Raw genomic sequence first — 24,368 nt, 5'->3', positions numbered from 1 at the left:
ATATTCTGCCCAACTAAGAGAAAGATACATTAGTCCAATTGCTGCATCATAAAAAGTGCAGAATTTCCTTCCTAGAGAAGACAGTGAGCTCCTGTTGACTTCCAGAAGGGTTGTGGATGCTTCTCTGAAAATCCAGGCTCACGTTAGATAGATTGGCAGGAATGCAGATTTATCTATTTGGCATAACTGGCCATAAGGAACCCTATTCTGTATGAAGTTCCACAAGTTCAGAGGCTCATACTCATAAAAGAGTTGACTGTATACAAGGCATCCATGTTCCTTAAACTTGCTTAACAACATTATTACTGTCTGCAGAACTACAGTGTCTGGAATAGGGCTCCCCCTACACTTCTTTCTTCCTCCTGTCATGGAGCATCTGCAGTTGGGTTATAACGATTAGTATTTCACTTTAATTTTATCTCTAAATCTTCTAACTAGAACATTCAACTGCTAATTCATAAAGCATGTGCACAAAACACCTTTATAATTTACAATATGTTAAGAAAACCTGGCTTTGGTTTTGTCCAGTGAAGGCTGCAGCAAGTGAGACTTCCAAATAGTATTATAAAGTGTGATGGACAGAGAATGGCAGTTTTGTTATGTGATAGTTTTGAGGTGTCAGAGTTTTTTGGTTTTTGGACTTAACGTCATAGTAGTTTGATATTTAAATATACCAAATTTAAAGGGTACGGTTTTCTGACTTGAAGGGATGAAAAAACTCAATCTTTAACTCCGAAACCTTTACCTGTAAGAGATTTGGGATATATAAAATAGATGTATTTCTGCTGAACATTTTGGGGTTGGTGAAAAGCATATTTGGATGCAAAGAAATCTAGTCGAAACCAGTCTGAGTAATTGATTAGTTGACACTGAAACAAGTGCTATGATTTGAAAATTTGCATCTTGAATGATCATAAATTGTGGTACTGAGAAAAGGAAATAACCAAATGCCATATGTTTATTGTAGATATGGGATTCCTACTTTTTTCTTGCTGTCATTTTTATAAACCAGTTATGTCTGCAACTGGAGATGTTCACACCTTCCAAGAAGAAGAAGGTTTTAGAGAAGTAAGTATTGCTGTCAGCTTCTAGAAAACTGTAATATATCAAAAACTTCTCAAAATGTAAGAAGTTGCAAAAGGGCCCACCCTTTTGGGTGATAATGTAACAGTATGTCCGTTGACTAGAACGAAAGTTGGTTCTGGCCTTTTCTGTAGGTCTTCAGAGTTGATAGCCTTCATACAAGTGCCTAAATTGATTCAGATACTGGGAGCAAAATGGCCATGTTGTAGCAGTGCCAGCACTCGTTGCCAGTTCATGCATAAGTCGATTCACACTTGTTCAGGTGTTTCTGCCAGGCACTGCACTGTTGTCTGTATGAATTAATCATATTTCGTTAAGGTAGAGCAAAACTATTTGTTCTCAGAGAGACAACTAAAGCATATTAGTGCAAAAAATAGCTTTTGCTTCACAGCTGTGTTACTGATGTATAGCTTAGCATTTTGACAATATTTCAAATAAACCTGGGTTTAGGTATCCGCTTTTAGCCAGCTACAATGAAAAGAGAAAAAAATTGGAAGAAATCATCACTTTTAAAGTATTTTTGTATAGACTACAATTGAGACATTTCATTTAACAATGTCACTGAATGCATATAAAGTTGATTTTCTTGAATTATCTTTCACTGTTTTGCTTTATTTTTTAATACATTGCAGATATGGTGACATGAGAGTAACAATGGGATGTGAAATCTTCAGTATGTGGCAAAATTTAGGTAAGTAATTAAACACATCATTGGGAGCTCATAAAATAAAGAACAATAATTATAACCTCACCTATTAAATACACTTCCCAGTGATAGAGGAGTTGTTGATAATTATGCTCACATGAAGTCTTGATTCAAGTTTATGAAAAAGCTTGTCATCTGTATTTCCCTTCTTTATAGCTAAACTCAGCTTTCTAAGCCTTGGTACTGTACCTGAACTATCCCTGTTTCTTCACAGAGAACTGAAAGAATACCATCAGAGAAAATTAAGTACTACTCTTTTTGGGCAGAGTTATTATGCCTTGAAATATACTTACGTTCCTAATTTTAGTCCTGTTGCCAAAAAATTTAAGGAAAAGACATATATCTTAATTCTGAAACTCTCCTGAGATGCTGGATTTGCATCAAGTCTTCTCTGAAGCCCTGGTTGCACTAAAATATAAAGGCATAAACAAGTCAGTGACTAATGTTTAAATGATACATTGGACAACACAGAAAAAATACATGCTTGGATATAAACTCAGTAACATTTTTACATTTTTAACTAGTGACTGTGCAAACTGTTTGTAAGTATAAGCATCAGAGAAATGCAATTGAATGTTGTTTGGGAAAAAATCAAAAGTGAGTAGAAGATTTGAACATTATATTTGTCATCTTTATATTTCAATTATTCAATAGTTCACTTCATTAAAGGGCTTATTAAAGATATGGTGACTATCATCTGTGGTTTCTGAGATACTGGCATCTCAATTCTATAAATCTTTTCCCCAGAAAGATATATAGTAGTAAAAAAGTGGTCTTTTTGATGAGCCTGTAGAAAGACATGTTCAAAATAAGAAATATTTGCTTATTCATGTCTTGTTAACATTTGATGTGTAGCATATTTTACTTATTTACAGTATTTAGTATTGCTTACTCATTCTAAGGCATCCCTCTAAATTATGTGGATACATGATGAGTATTTCTAAACTGGTATATCAAGGATCCACTCCTCGGTCCCATCTCCTTTCTGCATGCACACCTGCATGCATCATCTCCTCACTCACATTGTTTTCTGCTGAACAGAAACCTGACATGCAGGCTAATGATACCCTTCCATAGGGGTGAGTTTTGTGGGGTACAATATGGAGCTCATCTGTAATGTGTCCAATTAAATACTATAGTCAGGATATTTATTATGATTGGTGTTATGCTAGTCAGAATTTTATAGTTCTTGTAGCAGTAGGAGTCATTGAAAGGCTTGATCCTAGTACAGCCACCTTGCTTTCATATGGATATGCATCCTAGGATGTTTTCAGAAAAGGGAATTCTTGTTTTCCTTTGCACAAACACAGACACTGAGCAGAGCAGCAAGCTCTTCCTGAAAAATCAAGAGGTAGGCTGGATGTAAATTAATTCCCAGCTTGGAAAATCAATGCATCTTGATTCATAATCACTCTATTTTGAAGATATCAGAAATCTTGCATGTGGAAAACTGAAACTGGATTGTCAGTCTTTACTATATGCCATTTCTAGCTTTTCTGACAAGAACTTAGTTTTCTGCTAAGCAGAACATGGTGAGATAATGGAAGATGTTTAGCACTGATTTTAAAAGTACTTGTTTTGAGAACAGTTGAGTCATATCTTCCATTTCCTGCATTTGAAATATGTATTTCCATTTCTATACTCCCAAAATTAAAGGTAGATAAAAATCAAAGTACTTGACTCTTTTTGATGAGCACAGAATATCGGACAGTTGACCATTTTGTAAACACAAAGATGTAGAGCTTAGGAACCAAACCATTTCTGTGAAATATAAATAAAGTGCCCAGAGAGTGCTTTGTCTGTCTTTGATCTCCTTCTGGAGGACTAACTTGGGATAGAGCTGACCCACTGTCACTTTTGAACTCAGTATTGCATAATAAAATCTGATAAATTATTTTGATCTTATATTCTTGTATTGTCTACAGCTTTCACTTCTTGGGCTTAAGGAATAGCCCATGCTGTAATGGACATGAGATTAAAAAAAATTCTATAGACATTTAGAGTGCTATTTTTTCATTCTTCATATAGTATTTGGGTTGCTTGATAACTCACAGGACACTCAATTCACATTCAAGTTCATGTTCGTTTTCATTTTAGGGGAACACAAGCTTCACTTTATTCCAGCATTGATTGGCCCCTTCCTGGAAGTGACCTTGATCCCTCAGCCAGACCTGAGGAATGTAATGATTCCCATTTTCCATGACATGATGGACTGGGAGCAAAGGCGAAGTGGCAACTTTAAACAGGTACTTTGTGTGAAGCTGTTTTTAAAACAGGACTGAAATCCAAGCACTTCAGAGAGTCCTGGGGAACTTGAACCTGGAGTTCCATTGGTAGTTCAGGGTGGAGATGGTAATCACAACTATACCTGTTGGAGAGGGATTACAAGGGTTTGCATTTTTAGTCTCTGCAGGACTAGTAAGATTCTCCAATTAATACTATCATGTTAGTAAAGTAAGATGAGGGATAAAATCCATGGCCTGCTGAAGTGAAGAACAAAACTTGAGTTGTTTTCAGAAGGCAGTTGTGGTGGTTTTTCACTTCTGCTTTACAGTAGTACAGACTACTACTGTCAGATAGGATTCAACTAGCTTCCCTTCCAGTTAGCATGAGAGAAGATCAGATATTCCTTCTGAGGAATGTCCTTCTGTAAGGATCCAAGATTCTGTAAGGATTCTTGTTGCTCAAACACTTTCTTAATGGGCTAGGAAGGAATGACCAAGCATGCCATCTGCTCCTGCAGCTCCCACTCATTCTTTCAGATTTCCTCAAACCATTTTTCAGTAACCTCCTTCCTGCTGCTTCAAAATGAAGGAAGCAGAAGTGTTTTAATTACTCCCAGACAATCATAATGCTTTGGGTGGGAGCTGTATCTGAGCCAAAAAACAAACTATTAAGAAAGGAGGAGTGCATGCAATGTAAGTAGATAGCTTTTCACTATCAATATATAAGTTTACCCTTAAAAATTACCATAGAAGTGTTATGAAGAAGTGAGAGGGTAAAAAATCCTCTTGTTCTGCTTCTCTATGTTTTCACCTTGGGTTTAAGTGTAAATTGTAATAGATTTATTCTCTAATAAAATATCATGACAACAGCATGGTTTCTCCCCTAGATTTGTGGTTGCTAATATATTACTGATAAAAAGGAGGTTTGAAATGTTAACACACAGTGTAGCATCACCTCTATATTTTTTTATAATCAATACGCTTAAAAATATTAATTGAGGGAGTCATTAGCCACCAGATATTTACTGTAAGATTCTTTGATAGCTAATATGTAAGTCCAACAAATTTGATTTCTAACCAAATACACTGGCAGATAGGGAGGACTGGGAAAGTAAGTCTAAGCTCCCAAGAATTCTGAACAGTATAGACATTTATAAATATTAATTTATAAAGAGTGGGGTGCAGGTCAGAAAAGATTATATTTTTGCTTAAGTCTAAAAAAATAGCTTGTGCTTACAGCCCTGCGATGAGAATTCAGGCAATTTATTTGGGCTGTGTGCTTTTCCTCTGACTCCATAAATAGATAGCTGCCTTAGCAGCAGCAAATGCTACTCAGCCTGTAGTTTTAAAGTCATGTTGCTCAATTTAAATTAGCTCCCTCCCACAAAAAAAAAAAGTCACTGAAAAAAAAAAGAAAGCCTCACAAACCTTGGGAATGATAACAGCTTCAAAGAGATGAAGTGACTTATCACATGATTGGCCAATAATTCCAAAATATGCATTTAGCAAAGTCCCTTACATAAAACCAGATCTTCCCTCCATTTTCTCTAATCTCATTAAAGGAAAAAGAAGCTGTTTACACCACACTTATATGTTGCAGGTGGAAGCAAAGCTGATTGACAAACTGGACAGCCTGATGTCAGAAGGTAAAGGTGACGAAACATACCGAGAGCTCTTCAACAGTATGTGAGTAATGTGTTTATCTTACACTAATTCCTTGAGTTCAGTTGGTTTTATCAGATGCTGATGTCATTGTAGAGAAGTAATGCTAAAAACACTTGTGAATCTCATTTTTTTCCTTTTTTCTTTTTTGTTTTGTTAAAATCTGAAGAATAAAACATTTCATGGTGTTGTATAGCATCTGTAAAGTCTGGCAGTACTTCTTGCATACAGCTATAGTTGGGAAAGGCTAAATCTGTTATATCACAGAACATTACCTACTAATTTTAAAATCAGAAAAGCAAGAAATGCATCATAATTGCATAGGGCACAGGTGGAGCTTAGATAGAACGTTTTGAAAACTGGGCATGAGAATTCAACTAAAAGCATTTAATTAGCACTTTTCTATTGCCAGAAACTTTTACTCCTTTGAGTAATGTCACTTGTTGATTTCTTGTTTGATGTAAACGATTTGTTTATTCTGATAAGATTTTTTTTATACATTACTGGTTAAGTTTTTAGTATTTTTTAATAAATGGCATGTCACTTCAATCTAATAGAAAAAGCTAATGATAGTGTTGAAGTTCCTAGAGTTGCCCATGAGTTATCCCAGTGACATGAAATAAATGATTGTCACAGAGTACAGGTACAAAATAACAAACAGAACTCTGTCTCTGTTGTTCTTTAGAACTCAATTCCACCAAAGCGCAAGATTTCACTTATTTCTGGTGTGTTTATTTTAGTAGGAGATGTATTGTTCCTCTTCAGGATTCCAAGCTGCTGTGTTTTCTTCAGTGCTATTAAATACACGATCTTTTTCTGTTTATATGGCTTCTTAACCATTGCTTCTTCTTTAAGTATTATTTTTAGCTCTCTTGTCTTTGCTTAAAGAACATTCAGGTCTCAGTGTCTGTGAATAGCAAGGACCTTATAATCTATAATTTTAGTGAGTTGGAAAAAAGAGAGTTCCTAAAAATTTATAATGTACAGAAGCTAAAGTGGGTAGAGAGATTAGGCAGAATATTATGAAATTGAATGAATAATGGCAAACAGCAGTACAGTACGCTGAAGCAGAACTTTCTCAAAATTATTCATGACATTTTCATAATATGAGTAAAGATAACAAAAGGTATGTTGATTTCATTATTTTAGTAAAACAGTATTCTAACTGCAAAATTAAGTCATTAAGAGAAAAGCTTAAATTATAAAATGAAGTCTAAATGCATTCTCTTGTGTAAAATACATCAGTTTGTCACTGAAATAACTTAAAATTCTCTAAGAAAGCATATTAGTATGAAATATAATTTATAATTTCTTATGGTTTTGAGTTAGATTTAAACTGGTTGATGTTAAACTAGATACAGTGAAAAATGTTGACAGCCTTTTATAAATCTAAATGCTGAAGACATAGACATAATAATTTAAATTGCAAAATGTCTCACAGCATCAGTATACTTGTTTCTGTCATGGTATAGCAGAAGTTAAAACTAAACACTTTGGGAAATTTCAGAATAACTACTCAAGTTCGCTCCCAGCTTGTGAAAGTAGTAGCATTTATCATTAGTTTTTTACTAAGTTTGATTAACTCCTCAAGAGAGCTTGTAGAAGATACTAATCTAAAATGGAGGATGACATAGTGTTCTAGGGTATGTGAAGGAAAATTATGAAAATCAGATGGACAGTTTAGGGAGCTGAATGCAAGAGATGGGGTCAGCCTGAGATTTTGGTTGTTAGGTTTTTTGTATTTCTTCCATGGATAATTTAATCTAAGCAATATTAGAGTGGCCTGTGAAATATAATACAGTTTTGCAGCAAGCAATGGTTTTTTGTAGTCTTTAATGAGAGCAAATGCTACAATATTACCTATCTTTCTGAAAATTAGGCATGGTTACTTTTGATAGGTACAACTGAGAGCCAAGAGGGGATGCACATACCTACCTACTTTAGATACAGTCTGGTCACTGCAGTGGGTGTAGTGCTTTCAGGTTTTGTTATGCTTTCTGTTTAATTTTTCTGAATTGGAAAATTAATTTAAATTGCTCAACTCCCATGTTAGTTGCTTTTTTTTTTTCCTGGAGACAATTACTGCATTTCTACTATGTTCTTTATCCCTCTTAGTGCTTTGTAGAACATACTAACCTCTTGGCTATGCTTTGAGACCTGTAAGAACAGAGATTCAATTCTACCTAGATATAGCCATGAGGAACCCAAGGGGTATATTTGACTAGCTTTTTCACTTTGAGTGTTTGTTCTGTGCATTCTGGTGGAAGATGTGTGGGGGAGAGAGGGAGGCATGCATCAGAAGGCAAGTCATAAATTTGTTCAACTGATGACATTGATGTCGATTTGAATAAGTACTTTGAATATATCTACACAACCCATTGTTAGAAATTGTATGTTTATAATGAATATACCAATACATATTTAAAGAAAATACATAAGTCAAATGCAGATGAAAACAATCTTTTTTAAAAGTCATACTTCTGCTTTTTTTCTAGAAGAACTATAGGTCATTATTTTGATGAATTTAGGTTGAAATGTTCCTGTTTAACATAGGGCTGAAAGGAAACAGAAAAGAAAAATCGGTGCAGTAATCAAGGCTTAATAATGTAATAGGCTCTACTCTTATTTCTTGTTAGACGCTAAAACTTGTTTGTAAGGAACGTAAGATGTTCAAAAGTGAATTAAGGTAGCTGTGTATTCTGTATGAAAAACAGAGATGCCGGCTTCGTGCTTTAGCTTTTTCTGGTTAAGAATGGTCTTGCCATCTGTCTGCTAGCAATGACAGATAGCCAGTTTCTGAATGTGAGGGAAAGACATCTGATTCCCTTCTAAAGAGAAGAAGTGCATTTAAGATCCATATTAGAATGAAAATCAGTATTTCCTCCTCACTTCCAGTAGAGCACAGCTTCATTTAGGTCAAATTTGTTTGGAGAATTTCATCTGTGACATCCCCAGGTATGTAAGGAGCTGAACAGAACTGGAGTGTATAGCTAGTGCAGTTGGCATGTAGGAGTTACTGGGCACTGTTATATGTTTGGTGAAATTTGGACGTAGGAGTTTTATGGGACTGAGCATGCTCAGTGTAGATGAAGGTCAGTGGAGCTGACAGCTTGCCCACTGCACACAGAAGGTTCGGAGATGCCATTAACGACTCTCTAAAAGCTCTAAGTATATGGATGAGGCAATTTTCAGAGGCTTCTAAATAAACCATACCTGAGAGCGTTTTCAGAGAGACTGCTGAAATATTTTCATGGATATGTCATCCATCTGAGCTCCTGCACCAAAGCTTAAAAGTAACACAGCTCTGTAGATAAATATTTCCATGCTCATTCTTAGAGAGGAAATGTGGGAAATTCATGCCTAAAATGATTAATATTTGATAAACTTCAGCAGTGAAAATCAGAAGCCTGTAACAGAATTATATTAAGAATAATAAACAAAATTATATTAAGTATAGTTTTACTGACAGCTCCACTTACAACACCATTTTGAAATCTTTTCATTTCAATGTGTAGTCTGTGTTTACATTAGTGTAAGACCTCAACACAACAGCTTTTAATAATCTTATGACGCTTTAAGCTAATGGAATTGTACATATGCATGATAGTATGTTCTCAGAAAGAAATATTAAGTGAAATCCCTCCCCTATTCCTAAATTTCCTGCATACTGAAACATTAGAGAAGAGAGGAGAGGAGGAAAAATATTTTTTTAAAAAGTTGAGGTAACAATGAGAAGCTATATTGAGCTAATAAATATGATTTTCTAGGAACACCTTTAAATTCCCCATTTTTGATGTATCAGCATGGAATGAATATATAAATTTTATGGAAGAGTTGTGTTAAGTCTTTGGGATATTAATATATTATGAAAATTAGGTACTTGATATATTTTAACCTGATGCAGCTAATATGAAAATCATTTGTTTTGTCAATGCTTCCTGGACTAGAATTCCACTTTTTGGTCCTTATCCTAGGTAAGACATTGTTTGCAAACTGTGCTTCTTGGGAGGGTGTTTGTGAAAGAAAATATAACTGTCAAAGATGTTGCTAAGGTATTAAGGTACTGGTAAAAGCAGATAGGTTGTCATAGTGACAGTCAAAAATAAACAGGGAAATTTTTCTGGCTTCTTTTTTTTCAGTCTGCTGAAGAAAATTGAGCGGGAAACATGGAGGGAAAGTGGCGTTTCATTAATCGCCACTGTGACTCGCCTCATGGAGAGGCTACTGGACTACAGGTGAGTGATTATCACAATTTAGAAGTAAGGTTGTCATCTTTGAAATACTAGGAGACAAATACGGCTATCTTGCTCAAACAGTGACTGCACATGCACACATGGATGCATCAACTGTAAGTGCTCAGGATCTCTGGTAGCAGTTGCTTAGTCAAAGCAGTCAGGAAAATGCAACAAGCAGCGTGAAAACAACCATGGTGTAAAAATCCAGTCTCCCCATGGTGTAAAAATCCAGTGGCGTGCATGAATTTCTATCAAGAAATATAGTAACTTTTGGCAGTAGGTTAGTGACTCAAGTCTGTCTGAAAACACAAAGCTCAGTATTAATCACCTGACAGTTGTTTTACACAGTATGTAAAATTCTTATCACTGTGTCAATCATGCTTAGTTGTAGTGTCAGCTGGCACAGTAAGCACGTATACAAAGATATGATCTCTGGGTGAACACCTCACATCTGACTGTTCCACATGAACAAAGGAGAGAGAAATGAGAGGCACTTCTTTCAGGAGTGTGAGACTAATTTTCTCAGTCAGTTGTAAGCCTGTATAGAGACTTCAGATTTCAGCTTATTGCCATCAACTGTAGCATTTTCTAGAGCTTAAATGTAAGGTTTTCTCCCTGATTCCATAGGGACACATGGTGAGACCTAGTACTCCACTTGCTATCATCACTGACAGTTTGAAAGTAAAGCTCTTTCATCAACAAAGAGACTGAACTCTAAATCTCTAGAAGCCTGGCAGTACTATTCTTCTTCAGGGATCAGTTGCATTACAACCTCCAGGACTCTTAATCTTTCAAAATAATGGTGTGCTGGTAGTTATGAGAATATTTGGGACAATTGTTTAGCTCATGTATACAAGAATTTTTAAAAATTGTGTTAAATTTCTTTTAGTGACTACATGGTAATGTCTCCCTGTTATTCTTTTACTTCAGCGTGGTTATACTGGCTATTTTTCCGTGTCTAATAATAAACTCTGCATGATTCCATTTTAACTTTTGATTTCAGGGTCAGATCTGTTGTTTCCCCAAACTTTAAATTATATTTATTATAGAAGTTCTACTGAGGAAAATTTGGTGGATCTTGGAGCATTTTACAGAGGAGATCAGTGTCATTCTGCTTTTCCAGAGGAGGACTAATGCTGTGATTCCATGACCACTTTAGGCGTACAATGCCTCTGAAGAAAGAAAACTCATCCCTGCTCATTCACATCACCCTTTTCCACGTGCCAACACAAGTTTTTGTGTTGCACTGCGGTGATCTGACAGGCATGGACAAAAACTGACCCAGAAAAAGATGCTACCTAACCTGTATCTCTTCTTGAGGTTTTTGCAAGCAGCAGTGCAGGACTGGGAGCAAGTGTCTGAGAGCAGGAAGGGGGCAGGACTGCCTCTTCTGGCAGCCATGCTGGCTTCTGCTGGCAAGACTTGAGCACAAGGTATGAAGAAACCAAATAATCTCCAGAAGTCTCCTAGCAAATCAATGACAGAGCCAGAAAAAAACCTGACTTTCTTGAAAATTGAGGTATTCAATGTACTAGAAGAGAAGGCATGAAATCCCTTACCTACTTGGGTCAGCTGTTCACCCAAATGCCTTTGGGCAGCATAATTTCAGTCAGCTTGCCAAGTCAAAAGTGTCTGCTTTCTGAGGTGTGCTTCACTGTAAGAGGATAAGCATAATTCCTTTTGACTTTCATTACTTTCTGTTTTAGGGACTGCATGAAAATGGGAGAAGTGGATGGCAAAAAGATTGGCTGCACTGTTAGCCTTTTGGTTTGTATAATACTTTTTCCCTTTTTCATTTCAGCTGAGCATTTTCTAGTATACAGATACAACTTTGAATAGGAGGTACTTTGCTTCTCATTGCAATCTGAGTAGAATTTTACAGAATAATACTGCACTTAGGATCACTGTTTGTTTTTTTTTCAGGGTGAAATTGATAAGGGGGGGAGAGTTAGTTTTCCTTGGCATTTTATAGCTGGGTTCTGAGAGGTCTCTGGTGCTGCTTTATTCAGTTTTAAGTCTCTTCCTACCTCATAAACTTCACCAAAGTTCTTTCCAAGTTTAATTGTTTTCTGAGTTCGTAGAAGCAAAGATGCCATTCGTCCTTCCCCAGACCCAACAAAACTTATATATTTCTTTTTTTCCCCAATAACTGATGCAAGTCGATTCTTATAACATATAATATGGGATACTTCTCAGTACTGCAGGCTAACTATTCTCTTCCCAGTGAAAGAGCCAGAAATGCTGCTCAAGACCTCCTCTTGTCATGCTATTATCATTACAACAAACCAAGAGTGCAAATTCATAGTATGAAAAAAGATGTCATTTTTGTTTACAGATTGCATTTTGATTCTAGGTGGCAGTTATACGTAAGAGAACAAAAAACTTCTTCAGTAGAAAAATAATGCTCTAAATAGGGATGATGTTTACTATGAAGCCATAGAGAACCAGGCTTTCTATGAAAATATCTGGCATGTTCTGAATTCTGTAAAGCACCTGGATTATTTTCATCCCTGAGGAGTTTTTAATCTATTATTAGCAAATCATCCAAGATTTGTACAAAAAGAAAATTAAAATATTTATAAACCCAAAATCACCATATAAAGTGTTAATGGAATTGTCAATGACTCGTACAGGCTAAGATGAATTTCATATCCTAATAATTTTTAAACAAATTTTTAGTACTAGTTGCACACCAGAGAAACAACAAATGCCAAATTTTGAAAAGAAATTTCAATTAAAGAAGTAGCATAAAAACTTTAAGACATTTGCTTACCCAGTTAATGAATGAACTCATTGTCTTCTCTAGTTGTCATCTACTGTGAGTGCTTTGAAGGTTTTCTGACTTCCAAAGATAAGAGGAGTGGTTGGCATAAAAAGAGAATTTTTGTGTTGCTTTGCCATAGAGGTGTATACTGTTCTTCCAGAAAATAGAATTGTCCAAGTTAGCCAAGTTCTCAGATTAACTGGAATTATGCCACATTATGAAATATGCAGGAGGGGTATGTATCAGCAGCAATAATTTAGCTGAAAGAAAAAGGTAGGAACTTTTTTCCTACTCTCGCCACCCTCTCTGTCATCTGCAGTGGATATCACATTAGTAATGCTTCTTTGGAAAACCTGGTTTAGGAGTCTAATGAAGTCTGTCTAATGGAGTTAGTTCCTTATGCATAAGAATCACCTAAGTCCAATTTGAAAGCTGTCTGTCATCACAGAGCTGTACAAAAGCATTTTGGTAACTCACTGAGGACTTTTTCTGAGGCATCTCTGGTCCTCAGTGGGTTTGATATTCAATTGATATTTCAGGTTCTATTAATTTTAAATTATATCTTCTTTTTAGAAAGAGGATGTTTTCCTGTTATGATCTACACTGGTATATGGCATCATACCATTCAAGTAGAAATGTCCACCTGGCCCGTTTGAAATGTTGTTTTCAATCTGAAGTCTTTATTAATTAGGGAAGTCTACATTTTACATCATGTCCCTTTTTGAAGACTACTTCTATTATATATTTAAATAGTTTGTTGAAAAATCATAACATTTTTATTAGCACAGTGTTTTTCCTGAGCTGTGACTAGATTGTCTTCTTGCTGTGGTCTGCCTTACAGACAACTGGACATTGTTAGAACTGAGCTTCAGTTCTAAAACCAGTTGATTTATATAGTTAAGATTTGTGACAAGTACTAGAGCCATTTGTTTTTAGGGGTGAGAGTAAAGAAGTCTAGTATGGCAGTTCATTGCCATATTTTTTCTTAATCTTTATGCTTTATTGCTCACAGTTCTGTTCTGTCGATTTTTTTCTTCAGACAGGTAAATATGAACATACAAATAGGTATTTTTTCATTTTTCTCTTCCAAAGAGAAGCATCTGTTCCTGATTTACACCTTGTGGGAGGAAAAGGGAAGTCTTTGGATTATAAAGGCAGATGGGAGCGTGTCATTACAGAGCTATTGATATGTAGTCATTTTCTCAAATCAGTTTAGAAAATACTTTCTCGATAAAGTTTTTATTTTTATGTTTTCATAGTGTTCCTCTCACCTTTTTCTTTGATAACTGAATTTAGGAAGCAGTGGCACAGAATAAGAATACTGAACGTTAGGAGAAAAACTTGGAGTTCAAAATAGTGATTTAAATAATAGGAAAAAAATTGCTAATTGGTAGCAAGGACCAGTGCTTAGACTGTTCTATCCTATAAATTTTTATTAACCGGAGCATATTATCCTGAGCACTGAGTATGGCTAGCAGGAGGACTCTAGCTGCATGTCCATTGTGAGTGTGGCAGTACTTGTGAACAGTGCTATAGGGTTGTACTCCTCTCCCTGTAACTTTTTCATACTTTGCTTTAGGGCTTGCAAATAAATAATGAATGTTTTGAACCAAGAATTAAGATGTTGCAGTCCATATTTTATCCATGTAACAACAAATAGCAGTTATATGTCCAGAAATCTTTAGCCACTTCTAGGCATTTTGTCCTGGATATCAATTTAGACTGTAACTTGATATATTTCAATGATTACAATGCAGCATCTATGTATCAGTTACCAGTTCCCAGCTTCAGTTAGTGCTGAAGAAATCACAGTTTTATTTCAGGGTTATGCTGTTTACAACACTGAATAGTTCTTCGTAAAGCTACCAAAGTCCTTCTGGCATTTTGCTATACAGGAAGAAGAGTAGACATATCAGACAGTATATATTTTGTTAAAAAATTACTACAAAAGTCAGAAACTGTCAATATTTTATAATCAACATAGAGCTTTCAGCAAGATGTTAAATGGCCTAAGGGTGGATTACTATTCATAAAGAAAGAACTGTGACATTTCAGTTGTATCAGGTTCTTCCTTTTATGGTCTATCAGAACTTTAAAAACATTCAGGAGCATGTTGATTACTGAAAATTTATTATTTTATTTACTATTTCTTACTGTATTATGCATCATTACTGTGCAATGACTTTGTACCTGTGAAACTTTCAAATCTGTGCATGTATTTCTAGAACATTATGTTTGAAGTCTTTTATTTTGTAACCAGTATCATAAATTTATAAACTACTACATTTCATTAAAAAATTCAATTTTATTTCAGAATTTTTACAAGACTGAACTGAACAAAGAAGAAATGTATATTCGCTATATTCATAAGCTCTATGACCTACATCTGAAAGCACAAAACTTCACAGGTAACTGAAAAAGATATTTAGGACTGGTCTGTGGTTTGCACTCTTTTGGAAATCTGTAAGCTGTATCCTCAGCGCAGAACATACCGACCCAGGCAACAGCTGAGTTTCTTTGCCTAATTGATGTCTCTTGAAATATGGCTTTTTTCAGCCCCACAACTCTACTATTTGCTGTGCCATGTTGAATATAAATGACTCCTATTGATACGCACTAGTAATAAATGTGTGACACAGTCATTTTTCACCCAAAAGGAGTAAAGTTTAGAGGAAGTTTTTATGAGTTCATTTGGTTGTATCTGAGCCTATACACTTTTTTGTAATGCTGCTGGCTATCTGTTTGGTGTGGTGTTTCTACACAGCTGTGTTTCAGAACCTAACTTTTAGGTTAAAAAAAAAAAAAAAGAAAAGAAAGGAAGATCCTTATCGCTTACTAGTGATGAAACAGAGACCCTAAAACCTGTAACAAGTATAGCACTTTCATGTTGTCTTTCTGAATCTTCACATACCACATTTGCAGTACTATTGTCCAGGATTTCTCAATGCTAAATTTGTGCCAGGGCTGGCCGTTATCTTTTAAATGAAGAAATAGGAAGATACTGTGCATAACTGTTGTTTATATAAGTTAAAGTGCATTTCATTTGGGTAACTACATGCCATCAATAATTGCTGGAGAAGAAAAAATCAATATCTTTTTAAATCACACAATCTTTGTTTGCCAAAATATTATACTGACCTTATAATACCTCCATCTTTTCCCCAGTGTTTGCAGTTGTAATTGCATATGTTCAGAATCTTTCTATATTTTTTTCCCTTCTTATAAGCAGATTAGTTGGCTGGGATCACTAGTAAACAGACTACAGGTACCTACTACCACAGCAAATTTCCTTGTGCTTTTCTGCTATCCATAAGAAAGGTTATTCACTTGGAATTTCCACAATCCCTTTGCAGTTTATGGTTTTAAGTGTAGACTAGATAGCAGGATATATTAAGGAGAGATTTTAATTTCCTCATGTGACCTTGCAGTAGTGAGTCACAAGAGTTTTGATGATCAGGCAGTCTCTTTACCACAGCTGGCTTTTGTGCCAAACTATTCATTTCCTGATTTTACAAAAGAGATCTTAGTAACTCTGAGAAATGTTGAGTTCTCTTTACACATTGGGTATTAATATGTGTCCAGTTTACTTGCAGCAGTGATAAGCCGTGATATGAACCAATTTGTTTTAATTGTTTTGCCATCCACTCTGATTTTAAACAGTATTTTGCTCAAAATTTATTTTCAGGAACTTGTTGAGCTTTTTATTAACGTGTTATTTTCACATTCTTTGTCATGGTAGATTTCACTACTTTGTTGTTTTTTGGTTTTTTATTTTCTTTTCTGTGAGCCTTCAAGAAGAATTATATCACACCCATAGCATTGGGATAGAGATGGTCTTTCCAGTAGAAAACAGACTTATATAGTCCACTGCCTTCTCTTGTCAGTGACAACACTGTACATTGAACACACCTTTTGTAAGTCAGCTAATCTAAAGAATGTGGGATTAGGAAAAAAAGTTTTATACTTAAGTACCATTCCTACTTGTTGCAGCATTAGTTTCCTAACTGCATAGTTTCTTTCTAGGGATGAAGCCATCTTACCCTTAAAATTATTTTTCTCTCCTTTCTATAGTATGATTTACTGGACTGTTTCTAAAAATCCTCTGTTAAAAAAAAGTCCTTTTTAATACATACCATAACTTCAAGTCTTTCTTTACACAACACTCAGTTACAGCTATAAATATATCTCTTTTGAGGCTGAAGCACATAAATACAGCAATTCCTCTTCTGCCCCCTCAGTTACCTGAGAACTGTAATGAGACTGTATCTGTCGACCTTAGAAATGACTAGTGTTTTCAATCTTTCCTGTATAAATTGAATTTTCCACATCACGAGTCAACCCTGTTTATCTCTCCTTACTGTTTTGGTGCAAGTCAATGGTTACAGACCTCTCCCTGAGGTACCAATATGTTATTTGTTATGCTGGCCATTGCCAGACATAGGATGTTGGGTAAAGGAGCCCTTCAGACTTTTCATCCAATATGGTCATTCTTATTTTAGAAATCTTCTATATACATTTATTATAATTTAAAAAAATATTGTTATGACAGACAAAATTCTGTTAAAATGAAGGACTTGGATGCCAAGTTTAAAAAGGAAGGCTCATAGTGAGCTATCCTGACATGTATTTATATTCTGCTATCTTTTATTTCCTTATGATTTGGAATGGTTTGTTGTTACTGGCTTTATGGATTTTTAAAATTGGTTTATAAATGTGTTGCATGTTTTAAGTACAAAACTGTAGATTGAAACTATGACAAAGGTTGTTACCAGTCAAGCAGCCTGAAAGCTCTGTGATGCCAGAATTAAGATTGTCTGTGCGACTTGAGCAGGTCTCCCTTGCACATATATATCACAGCACAGCATAGCATTGTTTTGCAACACTGGGATTCAAAGCACACTCTCCCACAAATATCTGCCACAGTGATGTTTTTCCATCCACAGATTCTTAGTTGGATGTGTAAGAGGAACACTACTGTTAAAAAAACACTGTGGAGTTTGGCTTAAGTCACCTGTGTTATGGGAACTCATATGGGAGAGGTAGAAGTAGGACATGATTGTCTGGGGAAAACTAACCTTAGCACAAAAAGTACTTTAATATTTTATAGTTATTTTTTGCCTTATGTACAACCTATAAAACCTGCAATAAAATAAGTCCAGTAGGGAACTTCTTCCTCCGGTGCAGTACATCTCCAGAATGTGGCCAATCTTTGTACTGACTCACTCATGCAAAGTGGTCTTGTGAGTAGAAACATAAACTGTGAACAGTAGCTTGGAAATCAATACATATGCTCAATTAGTCAAATTGAATTGTCATAGCCAGTAGTAATTCCAATGGTTTGTAATTGGCCAAAATCTGAGTTTCCAATAGAGAGATTTGTTTAGTATTATTTTAGTGTACTCTTTCTGAGGAATTCTTGAAATCAAAGTAAAAATAATTTTGTTATTCCCAGATGTCTACCAAGCACGATCTAAATATTACTACAAAGCTCTCTGACCAGAAAGCAACAACAGGTTTGATTCCTGCCAAACCAAAAAAATAAATAAAATTTTAAAAATTAGAAAGAGAAAAATATTGCATGTACACTTCTAAATTGCTTCTTATGGCCAACTGTTAAGGCTCAGCTATAAGGGATTTATTTCTCTATGGAAAGAATGAATTCTATTAAGCACACATCTGCCTTCCTATTTCCCTCACAACCCTGATCTCTTTTGGACTGTGTCCACATTCCTGTCTGTATTCTTTCCTACTTTCTCTGCTGATGTTTCTCATCCTCCAGTCTTTTTTCCCTTGTTCAGATAGCAGAGTCATTGAGAGTTTCTCCTTAACAATAGGGAAGACTGGGGCTAAGCAGGAAATGGTTACTTAATTTCTCTGTCCCCTTTGTTTTGTCAGACTCCAGAAAAACTGTCCCAGTGACTCCAAATAGTGTGTGACAGTTTTAAGCTGAATTTATTATAGCTGTAGATAGTAACTCTGTCCAAAACCAGCACTACCATCTGCCTTATATTTTAAATAAATCAATAACCTCTTAAAAAGGTGCATCTCAAGAAGAGCATTCACATCTCTGTGTACTTTATCTGTCTGTTTTATTTGTTTGGTGTTCATAAGTGCAATGCCATGATTTGTCTTGTAGAGGCTGCCTACACACTCCTGCTGTATGATGAGCTGCTGGAGTGGTCTGACCGACCGCTGAGAGAATTTCTCAACTACCCCATGCAAACAGAGTGGCAACGTAAGGAGTGTCTCCATCTGACCATCATTCAAAACTTTGACAGGGGAAAGGTAAAATAGTCCTGTTTTATTGAGTGCATCTGGGAAGGGTAGTTTACTCATTTTAGGATATTTGTTCCAGGGTGACAGCCTTGTCTCATATTGAGGGAAAGTGTTTGTCGTTGCCTGATTAAGCAGTCAGTTAGCGACGCAGTAGGTTTCTTCTAATCCAGCGTTTTTATCCTAGAAATCCCACACTTACACGTGAGAATAATTTGCACCTGTGTAGCAGTTTGCCTTGTAACTGTCACAGCACTTTATAAAAGATGGTATAATTTATCCTCTTTTAAAGGTGGTGAAAATGACCCCTATAAACCTAATGAAATTCACTTAGTGACCAAGTGCTGATTACAAAGACTATGTTTACACCTTCAATATCATGTTGTATCTTTTAGAAAATAGTAACAAATATGTTTGGGGGATCACAGTTCATTGCCATCACTGAGAATGCTTATTCTGAATTAAGCAAGAGTAATTATTGTGTAGTCTAAAATTTTACATACACTGAGTGTTCTGAATTGTCTTGCTGATAAACAATTTTGTATAGCTACTGTAAAATCTATTTAAGCCTAGTAAATGTAATAAGACATTGATTATCAGGTTTTTCAAACAATTCTGTAATGATGTTACAGAGTTTAACTTACATGGTTAAAATATTTTCCAATCTACAAAAATTAAGGAAGATATGTTAAGAATACAATTTTAGAATGTAAAAATCATGTGTTGAATCCATCTCATGTCATATTGAAAGAGATGTCCATTACTCTTGCAATGACATATATTTTGTACATAGTCCAATAAGAATAATGTATTAAGTTCTAAATATATTTTTAATCCTTCAAAGAATTCATCATTATTACTCAGCAGTTGTCATTATGTCTAGTGGACAGGTTGTTCGAATATTTTCAGTTACAAGAAGTATGACAGAAGTATGGAACAGACCACTATTAAATCACAAATTGTCACACAGTTGCTTTGAATTACTGAATATCTTTTACTTGCTTGCAGTGTTGGGAAAATGGCATTATCTTATGCAGGAAAATTGCAGAACAGTATGAGAGCTACTATGACTACAGAAACCTCAGCAAGATGAGGGTAATGTACCTAAATACTTTTCATTAAACAGGAATCTGAAAGCTTTTTAGTTTCGATTATAAAATATTATTTAGAAAATTAAATTTGCCACAGAATGGTTCTTAGGTTTGGTTTGCCAATCTTATTTTTTACCTTGGTTTTTTTTTCTACAATAGAGATTATAAAAAAGAAGTGTGAGATTTTTGAAGGAAAGTGGGAAAATCATAGCTTCATAAAATGGTTTTTGTTGGAATGGGCCTTAAAGATCATCTAATTCCAACCCGTCGGCTGTGGGCAGGGACATCTTCCACCACACCAAGTTTATTTGTTTTATTATAAAATCAATGTTCTTGCAATGTTTTTACCTGTACAGCATCCTTTTCATGTGCATGCTTATGCAGAAAAATTATATTACAAATTCTCTCCTTGATTTCCTACAGTTTATCCAGGGAATCTGGTCTATGTAGTCCTTCACTAATAGCAGCAGCATATCTTTGCATCAAACAGCTTGCCACAAACAATGTACACCTTTGCAATTTTTTTAATTTACTAGTTAAAGATAGGGTCTTTTTAATAATATATAGTGAAAAATAATCTTTCCTGGCACAGTCTTCCCGTTGTCTCTTTCATTTTTCTTAGAACTCTAAGCATTGTTTCTCATTCTTTCAGATACTGTATTTTAAAGATTATTCACTCTTCCATTTCCTTATCTGCTTCTGATAGATTCAATTTTGTATTGCATCCTCCCTTTTAAGTCTTATGTACATTTAGGATGCTTGCTGTTATGACTGACTCAAGCCCCTTTAATCCAGAGCTGCTTAACAACATTATGCAAAATTCTCAACACAGAGCTATATGGCAGCACTCTCTGTGATCTGCTAATTCCATATGTATTTAGATATGCCACAGGCAGAATTCTATAAGCAAAAGCAAAGTGACTATCATCATGTGAATAAAATTATTAGCTTATGCATGTTCAATTAATTGTATTTAATGTGTTTTATGTTTGAAATATCCTTCTACTATATCTGTGCCACCTACATTAATCGAAAAATGGAGAGGTGGGGATTTCCCATAGCAATATAATTAGGCAGCTGTTGATATCATATACATATTAAGTAATTGACTGCATTACCTAAAATAGGGCTAATACTGTGGTGTGTTTTTTTCACAGTTTTAAAAACTTTGCTGGAAATATCATCAAAAGAAGGGGACTGACATTAAGATCTCTTTGCGTCAGTGTTTTGAGTGAAATAAAGCATGATGTATTGATCAAAAATTATGTTAATTGCTATTGTGAGATTTTAAAGGAACTCAGATTTGTTGCTTAAATCGTTTGAATGATTTGGCCCAACTGTCTTGAATATGGAAATTGGACTTCACTGATTAAACTGACCACATTACTGCCATGTGTTTGGATGATTAGCGGATTACTGGGTCATATGTTTCAAACTGCCTTTCTATTTTACCCCTTTAATGTAGGTGCTTCATATTTAAAAGGATTTTTTTTTTTAATTCTTAGAAGCTTTCGGGTCATTAAAGAGGTATAATTACTTAGTCTGATGCATTCAGAGACTTCGAGATGTCCTTGTTGCTCAGAGATACACTGCAATTCTGGTACTCCAGAGCTGACAGACACTCCCTTTTGTGATAGCTTATGATAAAAAATGTTTTCAAAAAAGACTAATTGCATTTATCAATCTCACACAGATGATGGAAGCATCTTTATATGATAAAATTATGGATCAACAGCGTTTGGAGCCAGAATTTTTCAGAGTTGGATTCTATGGGAAAAAGTTCCCATTCTTCTTGAGAGTAAGTGAATTGAAAATAAATAGAATGGAGTCATTGTGGAAGGCAGATTATGTCATTCATAATCACTTTCTTTATGTGAAAATTTGTTCATACCATATACAATTTCTTATCCTGTGAGAAATTCTTTACCCTCATTTTTCAGGGTTAAGAAAAAGTCCTTACTAATGGAAAGATGAATGGTAGCCTTCTAGAGTCCCCCATAAACTTAATATTCATGTTTATGTTGGAAACCATGCACCTATACTGTTCCACAGACCAATGTCATCTTTTCATGGTAGTTTATTCCCTTTATCCTGTTCTGTTTCTGCTGGTTGGTGCTCAGAAAAAGGCTGTCAGAAGAAGTATCCCCAGTAATTTAGCATTTAAGTAATTACATTCCCAAGTTCTTTTTTTTTTTTTAATTACTTGGAAGTTCCACATGCTGAGTTTCATTGATTATCAATGTATTAAAACTGACAAGATACATAAAGTTATTACTCTTGTTCATTAATCTGGGATTCTGAAGTTACTGAAATGCCCTTGAAAATGTAAGTCGTGTTTACACTGTTCCCCTCTTCCACAGTCTGCAGTGGTTTAGCTGCATTGACTGTCACCTTGGAAAGAGAACAGAATCCCTCTTATTCATGGAGCAGATGCAATCATAATCTAACCTCCTCTTCCTGTGGTTATTGAAATAAGTGATGAAGGAACCTCCTCTGTGTGTGGAGGGCTAAAACGCCTGATTTATCTTGGCCTTAGTGATGGGGAAAATTATGATTTCTAAATGGTAAATATAGAATGGAACTCTCTCCTTTAAAAGCAATTCACAAAAAGAGCCTAATAGGAATATAGTTCTTGATATTACCTAGTGGTCATCTTAATATAAATTCTGTTATATTTAAATTTGAAGATGTTAATTAGAAAGAATTTAATATTTAGATTGCTAAGTGGCTACTGATGGAATAAAAGTACTGGAAGAAGTTAACTTGCACAACAGTGCAGTGCTTTCAGACCTTGGGTCTTTCACTGCTTATGCATCTTCTTATGCATTTTTCAAGTTAAATGTGCACAGCACAGATTTTTGCTTGCAACACGAACAAGGATAAACTTAATACATTTGATTTAATTTTTTTTTTATGGCAAAGCAGTTTGTACATCTAACTGTGTTTGCTGTAGATGGAATAAAGAATAAACTTCATAATAAAGATTTCACATTTTAATTTTAGTTGAACAATAATACTGTTACAGTTGTTTTCTTGTAGCAATTCCCATGAAAGTTCCTAGAATTCAATGCCAGGAGTATTCTTTTACTTTTACCCAAAAACTGGGTCATTTTAATTTACCAGGCTGATAATTGATAAACATTTAGAGCATAAGGCAAATTGAATGCCTTCTACCTATCTTCTTATGCAATGTTTTTCTTCAGAACTGTATAACATCAGAGCAAATTTTCTTAGTTCCTCATGGAATGGACTTCCAACCTATTTCAATGTCTTCACTGTTTGTTGGGTTATATTTCTGTTACATATTTTATATAGTCTGATATGTCATTTTAGTTACATACTTTGTTTCACTAAGGACAATTTCTCCCTTCAGATCTTTATTAAACTTTATAAAGTATAGTTATTCCATTTTTCGGGACTTTTGAATAAAACATACCTTATATGACAAAATTTCCTTCTTCTAAGTAATCTATTATTTCTAGATTCCTTATTTTCATTCTTGCCTTTTTTTTTTCTTATTTTTCCCTTCTTAAAATGATGCAAAAGTTGCCTGGAAAGTCTGTATTTAAGAGCGTGTGTTTGGATCTAAATTATTTTCATGTAACTTGCTCTTCATTTCTGTTTTCTTTTTCTACTCAGAATAAGGAATTTGTTTGCCGAGGACATGACTATGAAAGGCTGGAGGCCTTCCAGCAGCGCATGTTGAATGAGTTCCCACATGCCATTGCTATGCAACATGCTAATCAGCCAGATGAGACCATCTTTCAGGCAGAAGCACAGTGTATCCACATAATCACAAAGCCATACTCTGCAGTTATATCTTTCATGCTTTTAAAAAATTTAGGCACACCTATAGCCAATTTCAGATCACAAATGTGCCTTCTCTGAAATAAATGGTAGGTGACAATTACCCTGAATTTTGTCCCCATCACTCTATTATGTTTGGAATTTTTTTTTGTATCAGCTGATTTTATTTAAAAATTCCTTGATAGATTATTGACATTCTTTCTTTAGTTAAAAATACTTGTAGAACTATCACTGCTGTGATAATGGCATATCAGTTCAAGTTACAGTAAAATTTAACTTCTTTCAGTACATTATGTTAGCATGGCATGACATACTGTGTGTAAGAATATATTTAATTAAATCCCTTTACTCCATGTACTATTCCATGTAAGTAGTTCTATTTCAAAAATAAAGATGAAATTTTCAACAAAACAGTACAAAGAAATCCCAAATGATCAAAAGATCTCTCCTGTTCCTTTCCCAAACCATTAGTAGCCTAGAAGCATTTCACGATACACAGTTTTTAAAGAGTTTTCTGTAGTG

General features: G+C 35.0%; 1 protein-coding gene across 4 annotated transcripts in view; it reads left to right on the top strand.

Moving 5' to 3' along the window:
• DOCK4 (dedicator of cytokinesis 4) overlaps nucleotides 1–24,368 on the top strand; it is a 237,301-nt gene that overhangs the window by 190,824 nt on the left and 22,109 nt on the right. For 2 of the 4 annotated variants that reach the window (XM_027658277.1, XM_027658262.1), the window contains exons 29-40: nucleotides 968–1,068; nucleotides 1,716–1,774; nucleotides 3,887–4,035; nucleotides 5,615–5,700; nucleotides 9,624–9,650; nucleotides 9,816–9,911; nucleotides 11,618–11,678; nucleotides 14,990–15,083; nucleotides 18,812–18,960; nucleotides 19,957–20,043; nucleotides 21,733–21,837; nucleotides 23,679–23,820. In XM_027658277.1, coding sequence (XP_027514078.1) covers nucleotides 968–1,068; nucleotides 1,716–1,774; nucleotides 3,887–4,035; nucleotides 5,615–5,700; nucleotides 9,624–9,650; nucleotides 9,816–9,911; nucleotides 11,618–11,678; nucleotides 14,990–15,083; nucleotides 18,812–18,960; nucleotides 19,957–20,043; nucleotides 21,733–21,837; nucleotides 23,679–23,820 — 1,156 coding nt within the window. The remainder of the gene's footprint in view (nucleotides 1–967; nucleotides 1,069–1,715; nucleotides 1,775–3,886; nucleotides 4,036–5,614; nucleotides 5,701–9,623; nucleotides 9,651–9,815; nucleotides 9,912–11,617; nucleotides 11,679–14,989; nucleotides 15,084–18,811; nucleotides 18,961–19,956; nucleotides 20,044–21,732; nucleotides 21,838–23,678; nucleotides 23,821–24,368) is intronic. The other 2 variants (XM_027658285.1, XM_027658270.1) reach the window with 1 other exon arrangement.

Source organism: Corapipo altera, unplaced genomic scaffold, assembly GCF_003945725.1.
Source record: "Corapipo altera isolate COAL_440 unplaced genomic scaffold, ASM394572v1 1, whole genome shotgun sequence".
Taxonomy (NCBI): domain Eukaryota; kingdom Metazoa; phylum Chordata; class Aves; order Passeriformes; family Pipridae; genus Corapipo; species Corapipo altera.
The sequence above is the reverse complement of the archived record's forward strand: the minus strand, read 5'-3'. Positions and strand labels throughout refer to the sequence as shown.